Consider the following 21,983-nt stretch of genomic DNA (forward strand, 5'->3'; position numbering starts at 1 on the left):
CATTATTACCAAAATATTATTCTATATTTTTAAATTTCTTTTAAACATCTTAAATTTATTAATTTAACTAAACACCCATAAATATTTTTTTTAGAAATTGCAAAAACACTCCGGCCACCCTCCGGCGGTGGTAGCCGGCTGTCCGTATTTAATGGGTGGGTTGGAGGTGTTTTTGTTAACTTTTAATATTTTATTATAAGGGTGTTTAGTAAATAAACAAACATAGGGGATATTTTTGTTAATTTCTAAATCATACATCGTAATACCCGTCCAATTTAATTTTTTTTTCAAAAAATTATTCTAAAAACTATCAAAATAATGAACCAAACGGAGCCTATGTGTTTGGTAGAGTATTTTAACCTTGTTATTTGTGTTTTTTATTTGATTAATCTATTTTTTTTATAAATGATTTATTAATATAATATTTTGGTGGATTTTGTTAAAATAATGTATTATTATAACCTTAAAACTTATCAATTTACATTTTAATAATATTAAACATTTTATTGGTAATTTTGTAACCAGTAAATATTAAAAAACAAAATCTCATATTAATTTCAAGTACTAATCCAACTGTTTTAAAACATCACATTGATATATATATGACAAAAGTACTAATTATCAACCCTTACAATCGTTCTTACACGTATACTCCATTAACAACTACGACATGGTCCACTGCGCTGCCCGTAGTGCATTCGTTATGTTATCTCGTACAATTGTCATGTTGTCTATAATACCTTGCTATAGTTAACTCGGTCGTTCTCTATTTCGACCATCTTCTGCCCCGTTTTGGCGATCACAATATATTTGCTCATTACTCGTATTTTCAATATATTGTTCGAAGATAGGGTCCTTCGTATTGTACATTCTGATAAAATTATGAAGTACACAACATGCCAAACAATCTTCCCTTGTTTGTCCAACAGGTAATTGTTCATTCCATTCAGAATACGGAACCGTCTTTTCAAAACTCCAAAGGTTCTCTCGATAACATTGCGGAGTGAAGCATGTTTGTAGTTAAACAACTCTTGTGGCCTCCTTCGGTTATGGCGGTGATCAGTAATATGGTAAGCCGCTCGCCTATGAGGGACGAGGAACCACTCTCTCTTTGGATAACCCGCATCAACCAAATAGTATTTTCCTATAATAAAATCAGACATGTTATTTGAACTACAGGGCCTTAATAGTGGATCAAATACGCTATAATACGTCAAGAAAATACTTATACCTAGTGGAGGATGTGGGAATCCAGAATTAGGATCATCAAGAATTGAATTTAAAACTCTTGAATCATGTGCAGATCCTTCCCATCCAGTAATGACATAAGTGAACATCATCCTAAAGTCACATGCAGCCATTACATTCTGTGACAACATTCCTTTGCGATTCCGGTACCTATCGGCAAATTCATGTGGAACCGAAACGTTTACATGTGTGCCATCAATGGCTCCAATACAGTCCTATCATCAAAATTGAATTTTACTCATATTAACCGACTATCAACATTAATAACACAATGAACTTAACTATCCACTAATAGAAAACATAATGAACCAGTACCTTAGAGAAAGGGTAATATTTTCGGTTGGCTGATATTTCCCATGGAACATCACTAAAGTCAGGTGGCCTAATAAACTCTGTCTTCAACTCACATATCGTCTCGCAAATTGCGCCAACATATCTAAAGATCGTCTCACCCAAATGTTGGAAATCCTCTATCATCGTTCTGATTGTCTCGTTTTTACCAACGATTATTAGAAATTCATAACTTGTTCTTCCAAACTCGTCTTCCTGGTTGGTCGCAATTTGCCTTGCTCTGACAAAATGTCACATAAGTATGTAAAACAGTCTTTGTCCATGTGGCACTTGTCAAAGATCCTGCCAGCATGACCATTGAGTACTTCCAAACATGTACTCATGATCAGTTAATATGGATGTATGTCGTAGTTAATGCTCAGTTGTTTCTAACGCGGCAACACCGCAGAGTGCAATGGCTATATCTATCAGTATTTCTTCTTCGTTATCTGTAGAACGTCATCTTCTTCCTGTACGGCTAGATGACGCCATTTAAACTTGCACATTTACAAAACACTGATCAACAATTAACAGTTGTTGTACTACTTAGCAAAATATAATAGTCAATATTTAATTCTAATGACAATCCAAAACTCATATGAAACATGTAATCTCACATAAAACAGTAGCACAATTAATAAGTTCATACAATAGCGTTATAAATTCTAATTCTAATGACAAGTGCCCACTGACGCATACAAAAGTGTTGGCAAACACTTAGGACATACAGTGTCATCTACAAATTGCAAAAGTCGTCATAAATCCAATTAGCCTTTTCCTCGAGTGGGAGTTTCACGAATATCTCCCGCCACCTTGGATTTTGATATAAGTACTTAACAACCGGCATGTAAAACTCTGTGGGTACTTGCATGGACGTCATGATGTCAATACAATTGCTCATGGAAAACGGATCAGATGGATCACTGGTGTTCTCCTCGTCTCTCTCATCTCCACTGCGATTGTTAGCCCTCAATCCCATAGTCCACTTCTCCACAAGCTCGTCCGTCAATCTACCAATGACATCCGCAAGTGATTGTCCCAGGCCACTTCTGTTCCTTCTATTTCTTGCTCTTCCATGGCTAGATGTGTTTGGCCATTTTTCCCCTATCGTCTGATCTAGATCAGGTTTAAAGTCGTTATCATCCATGGGAACCGCATCCTGATTGGAATAAGTGAAGGTCTCCACCGGTTGAGATGTAAATGTGTATGCATATTTCCCAGTGGCAGTTTGCTTCTCAAATATGATTTCATAAAGCTCCTTGTGAGGAAGTCCCTTGTGGTAGAATTGTTGCACCAGTGGGTTTTGCTGGTAATGTAAAAGAATAATATATTAATATTTGGCAGTCCAAAAAAAATGCGTACAATTACGGTGTCGTTGATTAATGTTAGTTGAAAAAGATGAAAATTTACCTTGACATATTCTTGTCAAACCTCTACGGGACACGTTGGACTTTGCGACTTATGATCCCACCCAAACCTCATGTGTTGCAGCAATTTCCACCATGCTTGATATACTCTTCACAGGCAAAAGTACTTAGAGGTTAGTTGTGTGACGTTGAGTCTCCTCCCAGCCACTGATGATAAGTCGTCCAACATTTCCTGGTAATTTGCTGTTTTTATTGAAGTACCGTGCGAAGTTTTCGCCTGCTCAGACAACATGACCAGAAATTTGTGGGTCATCTTAGTGGACCGGTTCACAGTATCACGCATCTAAGGACAGTGCGGTGAGAACGACAACCAACATTGGGACACCATACGAATCACTAATCACATTACAAACAAACATATGTACATGTAAACGTAATCAAGTAAACACAGATAAACTTATACCTCGTTCAATCCGACACTGCTTGAAGCTATCAATGTAGGGGAAGATACATGCAATGTTGACCAACAAGGTGTATGACGAACTCCAAGTCTGGAAAAACGTTGAAACTTTTGCCTCTGCTGCAAGTAGTAATCAATCCTGTGACGTTGGGACAAATTATACTGACATTTGTTTTACAGATTCAGCATCGTTATTTGATCGTACGAACAAATTACGATCATATGCACAATTAGAAAAATCCCAAAAAAATATTTCCATTAATCTAACAATTTTTTACTCCCAAAATTCATCCATTACAGATATATTCTTTTTATTGTTTTCCCTTTCACGATTTACCGATATATTCTTTTTATTGTTTGCCCTTTTCACGATTTCCATATTTCCCTGTAAAGATTGAAACGTTAAAAATAATACCAACAAAATAAACTTTTTTTTTTTTTAACTTTTTTTAGCTTTTTATATTTACATATATTGATGCAAATTGTCAAAGCAAATAGGCCATTACATTTGCGTGGTGATCGGTGGTTGGTATCATATGGTGGGAGTTGGTTCACGTTGAGGCGACGACGGTGGGCGTTCATGGTAGTTCTGCGACGGTGGTCTTCGCTTCGTGGCAGATCAGCGAGGACGAGAGATTTTAACAACAGATCAATGACAACGCAAGGTCTTCGTGGCAAATCGACGACGACGGGAGATCTTCACGACAGATCGGCGACGACAAGAGATCTTTGTGGCAGAAAAGACGACGATCGGTGTGGTTCCTGGTAGAAAACACGACAACGATTGTGGTTCGTGGCAGAAAAGACCACGACGATGGTGGTTCATGGCAGATCCTGATCGATGGTGGTGGTTTTAAGATGGCAGACAATGAATGATGGACGATGGTATTGTGATGATGGTTTGCTTTTGTGATGATGGTGGCAGTGGAAGATGGGTTGCGACGGTGGGTTTTGTTTTGTGATGATAAAAGTAGATGGTGATTAGTGGTGGCTATGCATTTTTGTTGTGATGATGGTGGAATAATGTGTTTGGGTGGTATTTGCAGGTGGAAGATTGTATTTGCAAGTGGAAGGTCGGACAATGTGAGGTGGTTTTGTGTTGTTGGAATTCATAGGAAGATTGTTTCTCACGGTGGATTTGGGAATTGACAGGAAGATGTGACGGTGGTGAAAGAGTCAAGACAGAACAAACAGACAGAAAAAAAAGTGAAGAAAGAAAAGAAGACTGCAAAAGTGAAGAAAGAAAAGAAGACTGCAAAAGTGAAGAAAGAAAAGAAGACTGCAAAATTGCAGGCAACGGTCACATGTGTCGAAATCAGTTTTTGAAAAAACTTTTTGCTGAATAATAAAACAAACAATATCTGGAAAATAGGATAGAGAATAGGGTTGCAAATAATGAAACAAATGCACCCTACATTTTTTTATTGTATGAACGTTCTAGTATCGTCGTACCTCATCCCTAAATAATATCATTATCATTGAGTAATATTATATTTACAAAATCCTTGTAAAAGATATATGTACAAAGCGATGAATCATACTATAATTGAGACAGTGAATTTAACTTTAGTTAAAAAGTTGACTTTAAAAATTCACTCTCCCAATCATAGTATGACACATCACTTTGTACACATATATTTGTAAGAGGACTTTGTGAGTGTAGTATTATTTATTATCATTAATTGTTAAAGCTCAAAGTATTACGATCATTTTCAACTACAATAATATTATAGGAGAAATATGACATATTTCACAGTTTACATTATGCAATGAAATTACATCCCAAATCATCTAATCATAAATTAATTTTATTATGAATTTTATTATAGATTGATAGTTTTAGATAAGGTTGACAATATCCGGAGAAGGCGCCCTTGGATGAGTAACCTGCAAGGTGGAAGCAAAATCTGTCCCATCACAATATATGTCTCTCAACCAAAAAAATTAAATATAGTCTTTCTTTTTTTATAATATAAATAAGTAATAATTCTGATACTTTTTATGTTATTTGTAAAAGATAAATGATTGTATTTAAATTTCATATTACTCTCTTTGAATTCTAAAATGTTTTGTCTTGCTTTATTTGCATGTTAATTTTCAGTAATTTAAATTGTTTAAATTTTAATTATAATTTTCATATGTCCGTAATTAAAATACTTTTCTTCTAATTTTAATTCTAGGAGTAATTTATTTAAGTTATGGGTTCAATTAGAAATATTTTTTATTTTAAAGCATAACTAAGAATAAATAGAGATGGCAATGGGCCCAATATTTTCGGGTACCCGACCTGGCCCGTCCTGAAAAGGTCGGGCTTTACCTGATGTTTGCGGGCTTAGACTTGGGCTTGGGCCTGATTTTAAAGCCCAACCTTGGGTACGGGCCAGGCTTGTGTATGTTTTCCATCCCAGCCTGGCCTAACAATTTTAGTATTAATTATACTAAATTGCCCTTATACTATATATTTAATTACAAGATTATCCTACATATATATACTCATTTTCCCCAAACCCTACATGGATGGATGGATGCACTTTATGGAAAGTTATTTATATATTTGGTGAGTATTCAAAAATAAATTAATATTTAAAAATTGTTTCTAGAATTAAAAATATAAAATAATTGAAATTTATTAATATTTAAAAATTCACATTATAAAAATGGGCGGACTTGAGCCAAGCCTAAGATTACAAAAAGCGTGTCAGACCGGGCTTGAGTTTTATCTGTCATACCCATGATGGACCCGGACTAGGCTTGGACCTTTGTCATGAGATCGGGCTTGGACCTAGGCCAAGGGGTACTCGGTCTGGTCGACCCATTGCCATCACTAAGAATATAGAAGAAATGTGTACAGCCCGTGGGTGAAGCAGTTGTAAGTGTTTTTGTCAGAAGGAAATGAAGCACGAGAAAGCTATGTGGAGTGTGAAAGGCCCNACGTGAAACTAAAGGCCCGATATTTTCTAAAATCATTATCCTCTTGCTCCCTCTGAAAATTTCCTGTATTTACCAGCACTTGGCTTCTGTAGGATGAAGGATGAAATTTTTTGGTGGGATGGATTGGAATAATTCATCAATAAGAATCTTTGCCTTCTCATTTTCTTTAAATTATAAGTTTATAACTTGTCCTTTTCTCGTGAAAAATAAAGGTCGTGAAGCTGATGATTATATACATGGGAGTAAATATAAAGAACCGTCAAGGTTTGACAGCTTTAGACATCTACGATTGCATGGATCGGCCGAATCTAGAGGTTGGGAAAAGTCTACTTGGTTCTAAGGCTAAAAGAGCTTCTCCACTTCATCATGTTCCTGATCCTGATCATAACTTGAGTAGCAACTTCTACCTCAAAGGAAAAACCACTTCTTGGACTTTTCACTGTCCACTACTTTTCACTGTCACTTATTGCGAAATGGCAATAAGATGAAAAGGAAAAAGAAAAAAAAGAACATTCCTAAGAGAACTACAACAAAAATGGTTTACGATAATACTGGACAGTAACAATTTTCCTTAAAGTGTTACTGTAAACTATCTATGGTAACACTTGATGTTAAAATGTTACAATAATTATTTTTATATGTAACACTTTAATTTTTTGTAACACATTTTATATCAATGGTAACTCTTTTTTGTAAAATATTATTAATACTGGAACTACAGTAACATTTAAAGTGTTACAATAGACGTAGTAATATAGTAGCTTTTTTATAATGTTATCATATAATCAAAATACAGTAACATTTTATAAATGTTACCATAAACCCAATTATTTAACAGGAAACAAAATATCACTCCCGCCAACATGAAATGAGGTTGATTTTGTCTCATTTTTATTGTTTAGGGGTCACATTATATTATTTGGGTTTATTTTGTCACCTTACAACACCCAAATATTAACGGGGAAAATAACACTTTAATACCACCAACCCAAAATCCTTAATTAAACAAAATTATTTTAACCCTTAAAATTAAAAAAAAATTAGAAAAATTCTCCATTGCATCGTCACTGATCTGATACACAAAATCCCCAAAAGTATTTTTATGCTAAGGCAACGTAAATTTCTCTCCACTTCTCCACTCCGTTCGCCTCTTCTTCTCCATTTTAGCTTGAAATATGTACTTCTCCACTCCGTTCGCCTCCTTTTCTCCATTTGACGCCTGAAATCTAGACTTCTCCACTGCGTTCGCCTCTTCTTCTCCATTGTGCGCCTGAAATCTAGACTTCACAACTCCGTTCCCCTCTTCTTCTCCATAGTATTACTACTTGCTTTCACAGTGAAGTCAAGAGAGCTTTGAAGAAAAACACTTAATTGGTAAACATTCATGATCACTTTCTTTCAATTTCCTTGTTAACATTGTTGTGAAACCTAAAGACCGTGATTAAATTTATTATTCACAATTGTTTTTTATTCTTTTTTTGCTTGCATTTGTCTAGGGTTTCTGGGTTTTTCTTGAATTGTATTGTGAAAGCTGGAATTGTATTGTAGTGGGTTTTTCTTGGCTAGTGATTATCATGAGGACCTTATACTTGATAAATAATAACTGTAATTTGTCTTGCAATTCTAGGAATCCTTCATTCACTTGATTCGTGGAANCTTATTTTATGTTTATTATTTTACTTGCTAGTTTTGGCAAAGGGAGGCTGCCAACTTGAGGCAACAGCTACAAGGCTTACAAGAATGCCACAGGTAGAACCACTAGTTACTCAGAGTATAACTATCAATTCTTCCATGTATAATAAAGCAAGAAAAATTCTTATGGATCTAATTCTTATGAATGCATAATTATGTTATAATACAAAAAATAAATAATTAAAGAGAAGTGAAATTGGTAATAGTATTTACAACAAACACAAAAAAGAATAGAGAACATGATATGTAGGGACAATATCAACAATACCACATTTTTTACACGATTGGGACATTGCTTTTTTATCATTCCACTAAATCAACCATTGAGATTAAATTTAAAATGCAAATTTAATGCACCTAAAAAATGACATATGTTAAATGCAATCTCAATAATCCAACATAGTTTGACTTGACAATTGACAACTAGAGTCACAAATTGTGTAAACCTTATATGATCTGAACTTAGTATGGATATCCAATATAGGTATTCTTGACTTTCAGTGCCCAAAAGTAATCTCTATATCTAGCCTTTTTGGATAAAAGTCTCAAGAAGATGGTATAAACTCCATTATTCATTCAATTTATCAAAACTTGCTCCAGGTTTTATCCATGCATCATTTTAAAACATGGAGAAAAGATTTATCCATCCGTAGGTTGAGTTAATGATAGGAGAAAATTCATGCTTCCACAATAATGATCTAAAGATTCAAAAACTAGTAAATAACAAACATTTACAAAGAAAGAATTGTAAATTAATGGTAGGCAAGAATGTGACATTTACACAACTAGAGTACAAATTTATGACATAAGAAAATAGGGACTTGCTATTTAATGGTTAAGACCATGTGAAATACCCCAACATATATCACATGAACTAATAAAAATATTTCAGTGTTATTTTATAGCATACCAAACATTTCACTTTGATTTATGCAGACAACTGATGGGAGAAGAACTTTCTGGTTTAAGTGTCAAAGAGTTGCAGAATCTGGAAAACCAACTAGAAATGAGTTTGAAGGGTGTCCGGGTGAAAAAGGTAAAATAAACTCAAGGCAATTGTGATATCATTCAACAATGGTTAGGATAATCCATATATATAGAGAAATAAATTCATCTTTTGTTCTCTGTAGGAACAAATTTTAACTGATGAGATCAAAGAACTCAACCACAAGGTTTCCTCAAACGATGATTATAATTTTGTTGAGATTTTTATTATGGGCTAATTCCATGTTACCTGATCTCATTGAGTTTACTGCAGGGAAGTCTCATTCATCAAGAGAATTTAGAACTCTATAAGAAGGTAAACATCCTCCACCAAGAAAATAAAGAACTGCAAAAGAAGGTACTGATCTAGAGAGCTGTACTAACGATTTAAAAAAATCTCATCACCATTTCATTATTGAACCTGCTTTTCATACCTCAATTTCAGTATACATGCCTTATTCTACAAACTGCCACACTCCCACTCAACACACTGCTTGCTAGCTTAAACCTATGGCCTCCCATGAGCACCCCTGATACCACAAAATTTCAAGGCCTCTGAAATACATTATTAAGTTTGTATAAGTGAGTTTTTCTTATTAGCTATGCTTAAGCAAAAGGTTTGGGTCTCAGGTTTATGGATCAAGAAATGTAAATGCAGCAAACAGGATTTCCCAGCCTCCATACACTATCAGCAATGGGTACGAATCACACCCACCTCTCCGTCTCCAGTTAAGCCAGCCCCAGCCTCAAAAAAATGAGACACCACCAAAATCAATGCAACTGGGGTAAAGTTTTTCCTTGATACAGTTGTAAGTAATATATAATTTATGTTTAATAAGTTTATTAATTTAATTCAACCCTGCACATTGTTTTTCAATATTTGCAACAGACTGCAGCTGCATTAACAAAAATTTGACAACTGTGGAAGCACATCACTCCTTACTCTATCAATAACTTGCCCCACAGTTCAAAAGTCAAGCTTGATCAGTAAGCTTCTGTTACTAAATACAAGTAAAATTAAGCTGCAGGATCAACAGATTTAGTGTGCAATATTCTATGAAACAAGCTCTATTTATTACTGTAGAACAATCTGCCAAACCCAATATCTATGTAAATTTTATGCAATAATGGGAAAGAATGTGTCAGGTCTTACATAACTTTTATTAAAAGGTGTTGTTATGATTGATACTGCTAAAGTTGTAGTACCTATATGGTTTTAATGAAGGTTCGCTAGCATTCCAGAAAACCTGATCTATGTTGCTGTAAACACAATAGCCAATAATTCATCACTAGTAATTACATATTCAAGAAAACTGCAATTCATGGGACGGGTCATTCACATAGCACATCCCTAAAGGTTATTTTTCATCTCCTAGTATAGACACTTATGAAATAATAATAAAAGATACTAAACTAACATGATAGCAATAAGATTAAGTGGGTAGCTAAGTACATACAAATGCAAACCAGATCAAACAAGGCATGCCTAATTCATAACTTACGCAAAAAACAACACACAATGGGTACAACTAATTTAAAATAATGAGCAAAACAAATTGAGAAGCAAGATGAGAACCCCAACTGTACAACGTAGGAAGATGGCTAGAAACAAAATGCCATGCAACAATGACATAAAGACAGGATGAAGAATAAATGTCAAAGATATCTTATAAATCACTGCACAAGACTTATAAGATTTCCAATACTGCCATACCTAGTTCATCAGGGATCTAACAAATAACACGACATAAATGTAAGCTCTCGCAGACAGGAAATCTCTGGTAAATAGACAACCAAGGACTAGAACCACAGGCTCCATCACCCTTACGCAATCTTAATTACCCAAAATAGCTTATATGTACTTTGCATTGTAAATGGTGTCCAAGATATCTTTTTATCACTTCAAAAAATTTATTAGATTTTTGATGTTGTCATATGTAGTTCCCATGGATCCATCAAACAACTAAATTGTTTATGTGAGCTCTTGCAGACAGGAGATCTCTGGTAGGTGGAAAACCAAAGATGAGAACCTCAAGGTTTGGAATCCTTTCACTTTCTATGTGCGCAACATAGCATATAAGTGCTTTGCCCGGTTTGTCCAAGATATCTTATAATAACTATTGACAATATTACGTTAATTTAGGGTTTTTTCCTTTATTGTATATTTGTTTTAATTAGGGCTATAATTAAGGCTGTAAAATAGGCTTTTATTTTTCTGAATATTATATTTTTCCTAGTTTAGAATATTCCTATTTTAAAACTCTTGTATACCAGGCTTCCTTGTAACTTTCAGAATTAAGACAATAAGAATTATTCCATTCAGTCTTTTGTCTTCTCTGTCGTCAATAACTACACAAGATTTTTAAAATTTTCGATGTTGGCATACCTAGTTTGCAGAATATATATGTGAGATCTTCAAGACAGAAGAACTCTGGTAGGTGGAAAAACCAAAAACCAGAGCTTTAAGCTTTGGCACCCTTTCTCTTTCTTAAGTATCCAATCCAGCATATTTGTGCTTTGCCCTGTAACACGTGCATTAGTCAGTACAAGCACTGAAAAGACCGTTATTTATGTCCTTTACATCCTTTTAAGTTCTTTACGCAGACCCCTTTCATGTCATTATCAGTAAAGAGTCAATGATTACACTCTGCCCCCATTTAGTATTTAAGGCCGTAAGAAGAAGGCAAGATAAAATGAGAAACTTCTAGCAGCTTATGAGTAGGATAGTTTGGCTGCAAGTATAAGGTGTCAGGAATAAAAGATATCAGAACCAAGAAGATGCTAACAAATCAACAGTTGAATACATCCAGAGAAAAACCTGAATTTCTAATGTGCTTTTCCACTCAAAAAACCAGATTCATGTGCGCTCACTAATGATGCACACAACATATAACTAAAAACAAACACGCTACACTAAATCACATCATATGTTGGCTACAATAAATAAATTAGTTGGATGCAGTGACCACTGCTAATTAATACAAGCGAACCAAGACTTCCAAGTTCAGACTATGAAATAACAGTAAGGTATGAAATAAAAGGGTGGGCCAGCGCTCTTATTCTAGTTCACAGAAAAATTTAATTTGGTTTTACAAGCTTTTGGCAGTGAGTTTATTCGTTTCACTACCATTGCAATTTGTCCAAAATTTGGATAGCCTACTTGTATCCAAACATTAAGACTAAAACAGTCTCACTTCACTCAGATACTTCTAGAAAGATTCAATATGAATAAGAATTTTCTGAAAAAGAGATCAAAAGAATCCTTTTCATCATCTTGTTCTGGTTTTTCAGAAGTATTTGTATTTTGTGATTTCCTGCAATAAACAGTTGGAACTGAATAATTGATGCTCTTACAGAGGTCAAAGGATAAACAAGTTTTGATTGGAAACTCTGAACACTTTAGGCACCAAAAATTACGGTAGAAGCTTCAAAAGTGAACACATGTCGTTCACCTTAAGTAAATGGACTTTATAACTATATCAGTAAATAGATTCTTATTCAATCAACAAGTGACCATTTGCCACAAACTGCCCAACCTACAGTATTGGTAGGATGATGGTTGTCCAAGTCAATATTTCAAAGTCACACTTCTAAAGAAAACACTAATCAAAATTACACAATCACTTTACAACACAGCTTTCATTATTAAATTACAACTTGACCCTAAAACATAAGCTATCAAGGGCCAAAACAATAATATTAAAACCTGTATGAGGCCACCTCATGTGTAACATAGATCAAACCCAACAATTTCAGGTAGAATAGACAAACTTACAAATATAGATGTCAATATAAGTGACATGAGAAATTTGAACTCAAAGCCTTTTAATGCAATATAAGTGATGCTTAAGAAGATATTTTAACACACAAGGAAAATTTTAATTGGGAAGTTGTTAAATTGTTTTGAGATTTAAATTAAATAATTGGTTTGAATGTAATGTTGATTCATCATTTAACAAGGTTCATGTTTACTGTTTAATCTGAATATGATAAACTCTAACATTTTTTTAATACCTTATCTGTTGTAATAGGAAGTTATAAAATATTACCATCAATTTTTGTATCTAAACCTCACAATAAGTGGTCAGTAGTCGCAGAAATGAAATATTACTATCAACAAGTGGTATGGGGTAGTTTGAAGTGTCATCATGAAAAGCAAAATATATATATATATATATATATATATAGAGAGAGAGAGAGAGAGAGAGAGAGAGAGAGAGAGAGAGAGTTGAGAACAACCTAAAAATTTCATAGATACGTTAATATATCTATTTTTTTTAAAGCAGTGTGTATTAGTCTTACGATGTTTATCCCCTTGTTTTGGCTTATTGGCTTGTTGTTTCATTCTTAAGATAGCTTTATTGTTTATTGGAGTGTGATGGATAAGAAAAGAAACTTTGCTCTCTCATTGGTAATTTAGTAAATAAACCCAAACCGAACCATGCAACTATCATTTGTTTATAAGAACTAAACTTGGCCCATTATGTGGAATATGGCCAAAGTCATGCATTGCCAACTCAAAACTAAACATTTGACAACAGAAGGAAAAAAAATTAACCACTTATTACTTTCTACTTGAAAATTTAAACTATCAATGGCCTTATCAAAAGACAAAATGGTCAAATTAAATTTCATTTTTTACCTAGAAATCCATCGATCTTCCCTACATGTTCACCAAGATCTAATTAAAGGCTATTTCTATACTCTAAAAATTTAATAACCAGAAAACATGTGGGAATCTCACATAGGTGGCCCCAAAAAGATTGAATCTTTGACCACGTAAGTGAAACCAAGGGCTTTTACCACTAATAAGCTTAGCCCATGCGGTACAAAAATTGAATTTGATTAATTCAACTTATAAGACTTTGGAACAATTAGAAAATTACAAAAAATGGTTTACATGCCTTCATCTTATTCATAAAACCCTATAATTTCACATGCTTTTATTGCATCCCTGAAAAAGTAAGACTTTACTTTCTTCTCAAATATGCTTGGAATTTAATCTCTCCCACAAAACTTAAAGTTGATATACTCAAGAAGTTTAATATCCTTTTAAAACTTGATAACTATTACGTTCTTGCTCCAACAATACATGAGAAAGGGTCTGCTAGTTGGTTGATATAACAAATATAAATTCAAATCTTCCTTCAAAGATCAGAGAGAAACAAATAGAACCAGATACATTACTCTCATTGAACATATCGATTCCAGAACACAGTTTAAAAATAAATATAAAAAGAAGAAGATGCCTAACCATTCACACAGGGTACATATACATAAGACACCTTTGATGACAATATTGGCTAACATATTATTAATAAAAAGATTTTGAAAATCAGCTTTATGAAACCAACATAAAAGAACTAAACATGCACGAACTTGATATGGTACTCAGCAAAAAATGTGGACCACATTTTGCCGATATCATTTGCTTAACATTTGCTACAAGCAGTAGGTAGAACATGTGCTCAATTAACCATTAGATGGACTTAACCTAGCGGTTATGGGTTTTCACTATATTATTAGACAGATTATGTTTTTTACTATCCAAGATCCTCATTAGAACAGTAGAACAATCTAACGTAATTTTCATGCACAACAGCACAAGTATACTGATGTGATCAATCAATAAGTTAAAAGGTTATAACAAGTTTCAGTGATTACTAAAAAAAGTTTTGAATTCAAACTCTATGACTCTTTCAATAAGTATTTTATTTGATAAAAGGCTTATATTGGTTGAAGAAGGATTTATAGAGCAATGACCATGTTTTCTACAGTATATCTATATGTGTATAGGTCCTGACCGCTAAATAAACAAAAGATCAATATAGAGAGATCAGGACATTGTAAAATGGTCCTAAAAACAACAAAAACTAAGATAAACGCCCTTAATAAATTCATTAGTGCCTCAGAGTTGTAAACTATAAAGATACACTGCAAAATTCAAAGACACACTACTTCTCCTTTCAACAATACCTATAATTTAGACTTAGAAAACTTTCAGTAGCAAAACAAGAAAAATTCAGATGCAAATTATTAATCATATATTTTCTTTCCTGGACTGGTCCAGTAAAACTCAATAAGACACACTGACTTGAACTGTTAAAGAAAGATGATTTCTCTAATAAATGGGAAAGAGCATACATGGTGGTACTATTTCCTTTTTGTTTGTATCAAATAACATTGTTGTAAAATGGCTTAACCCTTAGGAATTACCAAAGATTGATTATGTAGAAGATAGCATTCTCATCCATGTTTTCAAACTGAAAGAAGTATCATTGAAATCCACCAATCACTCTCCAACAAATCCCTGAATTATACCACAGCACACAATTTTGATTCACAATTGTACACTCCATTATGAAATTATAGAAACTAAAATTACATTGTGCTCACAAACTTGAAACAATAATGTTGCAACAACAAAGTTAAGAAAAACAAATCTACTTTTCATGATAAAATCAATCCAACATTTCAAAACTACTTCAGCTTAAGGCCACTGGCCACTATAAGACAGTTTCTTCACAACTGAACCATAGGACTCAACTCGCTGCAATTCAAAGGCAAACCAAGTACATATGACATTTGGGAGGCTCAATCCATGAGAAAATGAAACAGTTAATAACTCATATAAACATCATCATGTTACTCCTTAAATTTAAAACAACAAATTCCGCACAACTACTTTATTTACACCGATTTCTTCTGCATTCAATTAAAATACAACCACAAATTAACGAAATATGAACGCGGAAAGGGCAAAATATAAATAAGTAAAAATACTTGAACAAGCATGAAACCATGGAAATCAGAAGAAGTAATGCAATAACAAAAGCGTAAAGCAGACATAAACACAAACATGGACATGCAATATAATACCTGGGCAAACGAACAGTTCAAAGATTCATCGTAGAAACGTCTACCATAGAGCGAGCAACAGAGAGAAAAACTGCACGAAAAACAAAGGCAAGAGAAAACACAGCAAAATGTTAAGCATAGAAATCAAGTAAAAAGGAAGAAAGCAAGAATTGAACATAGTTGTTTAACAAACCAGAGAAAAACTTCAACTCAAGAAAAACAATCGGCATGAAAATCTCTTTTGAAACAATATGCATTACATATAAAGAGGCCATGAATAATAAGATCTAGGGCAACTGAACGGAAAGAATTAGAATACAGTGCATCAAAGTGAAGGATCAGGCAAAGTTTTCACCGAGTTCAATATATAAAAATCGTCGTGTGTAGAGAGAGAAAAAATATCTAAGCCAACGTTCACGTCTGTGGATTAGAAAATCGGGGAAAGATTCTGTGTGGAGAGGATTATAAGAAGGTATCGACGTAGCTGGACAGCTGTCGAAGTGTGAGGTCCCGTAATAAGATTCTTCTGATCACTGGGTATGTAAAGTCCGTTTGTTTTATTATTTTGGATAAGATTTTGAGAATAATATTAGATAATTGAGTGAGGTTATTATTATGAGAATAAGATTTGAAGAATATGTGTTTGGTAGAATATTTTGACTTTGTTATTTGTGTCTTTTATTTGATTGATATATATTTTTTATAAATGATTTATTAATATAATATTTTGGTGTATTTTGTTAAAATAATGTATTATTATAACCTTAAAACTTATCAATTTACATTTTAATAATATTAAATATTTTATTGGTAATTTTGTAACCAGTAAATATTAAAAAACAAAAATTCATATTAATTTCAAGTACTAATCCAACCGCTTAAAAATATCACATTAATACATATATAACCAAAGTACTAATTATCAATCCTTACAATCGTTTTTACACGTATACTCCATTAACAACTACGACATGGTCCACTACGCTGCCCATAGTGCATTCGTTATGTTATCTCGTACAGTCGTTATGTTGTTTATAATACCTTGCTGCTGTTGACTCGGTCCTTCTCTATTTCAGCCATCTTCTGCCCCGTTTTGGCGATCACAATGTACTTGCTCATTACCCGTATTTTCAGTATACTGTTCGAAGATAGGGTCCTCCGTATTGTACATTCTGATAAAATTATGAAATACACAACATGCCAAACAATCTTCCCTTGTTTGTCCAACAGGTAATTGTTCATTCTATTCAGAATACGGAACCGTCTTTTCAAAACACCAAAGGTTCTCTCGATAACATTGCGGAGTGAAGTATATTTGTAGTTAAACAACTCTTGTGGCCTCCTTCGGTTACGGCGGTGATCAGAAATATGGTAAGCCGCTCGCCTATGAGGGGCGAGGAACCCTTCTTTATTTGGATAACCCGTATCAACCAAATAGTATTTCCCTGTAATAAAATCAGACATGTTATTTGAACTACATGGCCTCAACAGTGGAGCAAATACGCTATAATACGTCAAGAAAATACTTATACCTGGTGGAAGATGTGGGAATCCAGATTAGGATCATCAAGAATTAAATTTAAAACTCTTGAATCATGCGCAGATCCTTCTCATCCAGTAACGACATAAGTGAACATCATCCTAAAGTTGCATGCAGCCATTACATTCTATGACAACGTTCCTTTGCGATTCTGATACCTATCGGCAAATTCATGTGGAATCGAAGCGTATACATGTGTGCCATCAATGGCTCCAATACAGTTCTATCATCAAAATTGAATTTTACTCATATTAACCGACTATCAACATTAATAACACAATGAACTTAACTATCCACTAATAGAAAACATAATGAACCAGTACCTTAGAGAAAGGGCAATATTTTCGGTTGGCTGATATTTCCCATGGAACATCACTGAAGTCAGGTGGTCTAATAAACTCTATCTTCAACTCACATATCGCCTTGCAAACTGTGTCAACATATCTAGAGATCGTCTCACCCGAATGTTGGAAATCCTCTATCATCGTTCTGATTGTCTCGTTTTTACCAACAATTGTTAGAAATATTATAACTTGTTCTTCCAAACTCGTCTTCCTGGTTGGTCGCAATTTGCCTTGCTTTGACAAAATGTCACATAAGTATGTAAAACAGTATTTGTCTATACGACACTTGTCAAAGATCCTGTTAGCATGACCATTGAGTACTTCCAACATGTACTCATGACCAGTTAATATGGATGTATGTCGTAGTTGACGCCCAATTGTTTCTAACGCGGCAACACCTCAAAGTGCAATGGCTATATCTGTCAATATTTCTTCTTCGTCATCTATAGAACGTCGTCTTCTTACTGTACGGCTAGACGATGCCATTTAAACTTGCACATTTGCAAAACATTGATCAACAATTAACAGTTGTTGTACTATTTAGCAAAATATAACAGTCAATATTTAATTCTAATGACAATCCAAAACTCATATGAAACATGTAATCTCACATAAAACAGTAGCACAATTAATAAGTACATACAGTAGCACAATTAATAAGTTCATACAGTAGCGTTATAAATTCTAATTCTAATGACAAGTGCCCACTGACGCATACAAAAGTGTTGGCAAACACTTAGGACATACAGTGTCATCTACAAATTGCGAAAGTCGTTATAAATCCAATTAGCCTTTTCCTCGCGTGGGAGTTTCACGAATATCTCCCGCCACCCTGGATTTTGATATAAGTACTTGACAACCGGCATGTAAAACTCTGTGGGTACTTGCATGGCCATCATGATGTCAATACAATTGCTCATGAAAAAGGGATCAGATGGACCACTGGTGTTCTCTTCGTCCCTCTTATTTCCACTACGATTGCTAGCCCTCGATCTCATAGTCCGCTTCTCCACAAGCTTGTCCGTCTATCTACCAATGACATCCACAAGTGATTGTCCCTGGCCGCTTCTGTTCCTCCTATTTCTCGCTCTTCCATGGCTAGATGTGTTTGGCCATTTTTCCCCTGTCGTCTGATCTGGATCAGGTTCAAAGTCGCTATCATCCATGGGAACTACGCCCTGATTGGAATAAGTGGAGGTCTCCACCGGTTGAGATGTAGATGTGTATGCATATCTCCTAGTGGCAGTTTGCTTCTCAAATATGATTTCATAAAGCTCCTTGTGAGAAAGTCCCTTATGGTAGAATTGTTGCGCTAGTGGGTTTTGCTGGTAATGTAAAAGAATAATATATTAATATTTGGTAGTCCGAAAAAAAAATGCGTACAATTACGGTGTCGTTGATTAATATTAGTTAAAAAAGATGAAAATTTACCTTGACATATGCTTGTCAAACGTTTACGGGACACGTTAGACTTTGCGACTCATGATCGCACCCGAACCTCCTGTGTTGCAGCAATTTCCGCCATGCTTGATATACTATTCGCAGGCGAAAGTACTTAGAGGTTAGTTGTGTGACATTGAGTCTCCTCCCAGCCACTAATGATAAGTCGTCCAACATTTCCTAATAATCTGCTATTTTTATTGAAGTACCGTGCGAAGTTTTCGCCCGCTCAGACAACAGGACCAAAAATTTGTTGGTTATCTTAGTGGACCAGTTCACAGTATCACGCATCTAAGAACAGTGCAGTGAGAACGACAACCAACATTGGGACACCATACGAATCACTAATCACATTACAAATAGACATAGGCACATGTAAACGTAATCAAGTAAACACAAATAAACTTATACCTCGTTCAATCCAACACTGCTTGAAGTTGTCAATACAGGGGAAGATACAGGCAATGTTGACCAACAAGGTGTATGACGAACTCCAAGTCTAGAAAACGTCGAAACTTTTGCCTCTATTGCAAGTAGTAATCAATCCTGTGACGTTGGGACAAATTATACTGACATTTGTGCATATGATTGTAATTTGTTCGTATGATCAAATAACGATGCTGAATCTGCAAAACAAATATATCAATTAGAAAAATCCCAAAAAAATATTTCCACTAATCCAACAATTTTTTACTCCCAAAATTCATCCATTACAGATATATTCTTTTTATTGTTTGTCCCTTTCACGATTTACCGATATATTTTTTTTATTGTTTGTCCCTTCCACGATTTACATATTTCCTTGTAAAGATTGAAACGTTAAAAATAATACCAACAAAATAAACCTTTTTTTTTAACATTTTTTTTTTAACTTTTTTTAGCTTTATATATTTACATATATTGATGCAAATTGTCAAAGCAAATAGGCCATTACATTTGCGTGGTGATGGGTGGTTGGTATCAGATGGTGGGAGTTGGTTCACGTTGAGGTGATGACGGTGGGCGTTCGTGGTAGATCGGCGACAGTGGTCTTCGCTTCGTGGCAGATCGGCGACAACGAGAGATTTTAACGGCAAATCGACGACAACATGAGGTCTTCATGGCAAATCGACGACGACGGGAGATCTTCGCGGCAGATCAACGACGACGGGAGATCTTCGCTGCAGATGACGACGATGGGAGATCTTCGTGGTAGAAAAGACAACGATCAGTGTGGTTCATGGCAAAAAACAGGACGACGGTGGTGGTTCGTGGCAGAAAAGACCACGACTGTGGTGGTTAGTGGTAGATCCTGATCGATGGTGGTGGTTTTAAGGTGGCAGATAATGAACGATGAATGATGGTATTGTGATGATGGTTTGCTTTTGTGATGATGGTGGCAGTGGAAGATGGGTTGCAACGCTGGGTTTTGTTTTGTGATGATAAAAGCAGATGGTGATTGGTGGCTGTGTGTTTCTGTTGTGATGATGGTGGAAAAATGTGTTTGGGTGGTATTTACAGGTGGAAGATTGTATTTGCAGGTGGAAGATCGTTTGCAGGTGGAAGGTCGGACAATGTGAGGTGGTTTTGTGTTGTTGGAATTGAGAGGAAGATGGTTTCTCACGGTGGATTTGGGAATTGAGAGAAAGATGTGACGGTGGTGAAGGAGTCAAGACAGAACAAACAGACCAAAAAAAAAAAAAAAAAGTGAAGAAAGAAAAGAAGACTGCAAAAGTGAAGAAAGAAAAGAAGACTGCAAAATTGCAGGCAACGGTCACATGTGTCAGAATTAGTTTTTGAAAAAACTTTTTGCTGAATAATAAAACAAACAATATTTAGAAAATAGGATAGAGAATAGGGTTGCAAATAATGAAACAAATGCACCCTACATTTTTTTATTGTATGAACGTTCTAGTATCGTCGTACCTCATCCCTAAATAATATTTATTATCATTGAGTAATATTATATTTACAAAATCCTTGTAAAAGATATATGTACAAAGTGATGTATCACACTATAATTGGGACAGTGAATTTAACTTTAGTTAAAAAGTTGACTTTAAAAATTCACTCTCTCAATCATAGTATGACACATCACTTTGTACACATATATTTGTATGAAGACTTTGTGAGTGTAGTATTATTTATTATCATTAATTGTTAAAGCTCAAAGTATTACGATCATTTTCAACTACAATAATATTATAGGAGAAATATGACATATTTCACAGTTTACATTATGCAATGAAATTACATCCCAAATCATCTAATCATAAATTAATTTTATTATGAATTTTATTATAGATTGACAGTTTAAGATAAGGTTGACAATATCCAGAGAAGGCAGGGGATGGTTCACTCATCCCCGCCCTTGGATGAGTAACCTACAAGGTGGAAGCAAAATCTGTCCCATTACAATATATGTCTCTCAACCAAAAAAATTAAATATAGTCTTTCTTTTTTTATAATATAAATAAGTAATAATTATGATACTTTTTATGTTATTTGTAAAAGATAAATGATTTTATTTAAATTCCATATTACTCTCTTTTAATTCTAAAATGTTTTGTCTTGTTTTATTTGCATATTAATTTTCAGTAATTTAAATTGTTTAAATTTTAATTATAATTTTCAAATGTCCGTAATTAAAATACTTTTCTTCTAATTTTAATTCTAGGAGTAATTTATTTAAGTTATGGGTTCAATTAGAAATATTTTTTTATTTTAAAGCATAACTAAGAATAAATAGAGATGGCAATGGGCTCGATATTTCCAGGTACTCGGCCCGGCTTGTCCTGAAAAGGTCGGGC

The 21,983-nt window shown here is 34.4% G+C and overlaps 1 protein-coding gene across 1 annotated transcript; it reads left to right on the top strand.

Moving 5' to 3' along the window:
* Nucleotides 1-8,027: 8,027 nt before the first annotated feature.
* On the top strand, nucleotides 8,028-10,107 carry LOC116119129 (agamous-like MADS-box protein AGL17). The gene is made up of 6 exons (XM_031405077.1): nucleotides 8,028-8,085; nucleotides 8,965-9,064; nucleotides 9,159-9,200; nucleotides 9,287-9,328; nucleotides 9,643-9,797; nucleotides 9,902-10,107. Exons 2-6 carry the CDS (start codon nucleotides 8,972-8,974, stop codon nucleotides 9,915-9,917), a joined length of 348 nt encoding a protein of 115 aa, XP_031260937.1. The 5' UTR covers nucleotides 8,028-8,085; nucleotides 8,965-8,971; the 3' UTR covers nucleotides 9,918-10,107.
* Nucleotides 10,108-21,983: the final 11,876 nt, after the last annotated feature.

The sequence above is a fragment of the Pistacia vera genome, unplaced genomic scaffold (assembly GCF_008641045.1).
Source record: "Pistacia vera cultivar Batoury unplaced genomic scaffold, PisVer_v2 Contig873, whole genome shotgun sequence".
Lineage (NCBI taxonomy): Eukaryota > Viridiplantae > Streptophyta > Magnoliopsida > Sapindales > Anacardiaceae > Pistacia > Pistacia vera.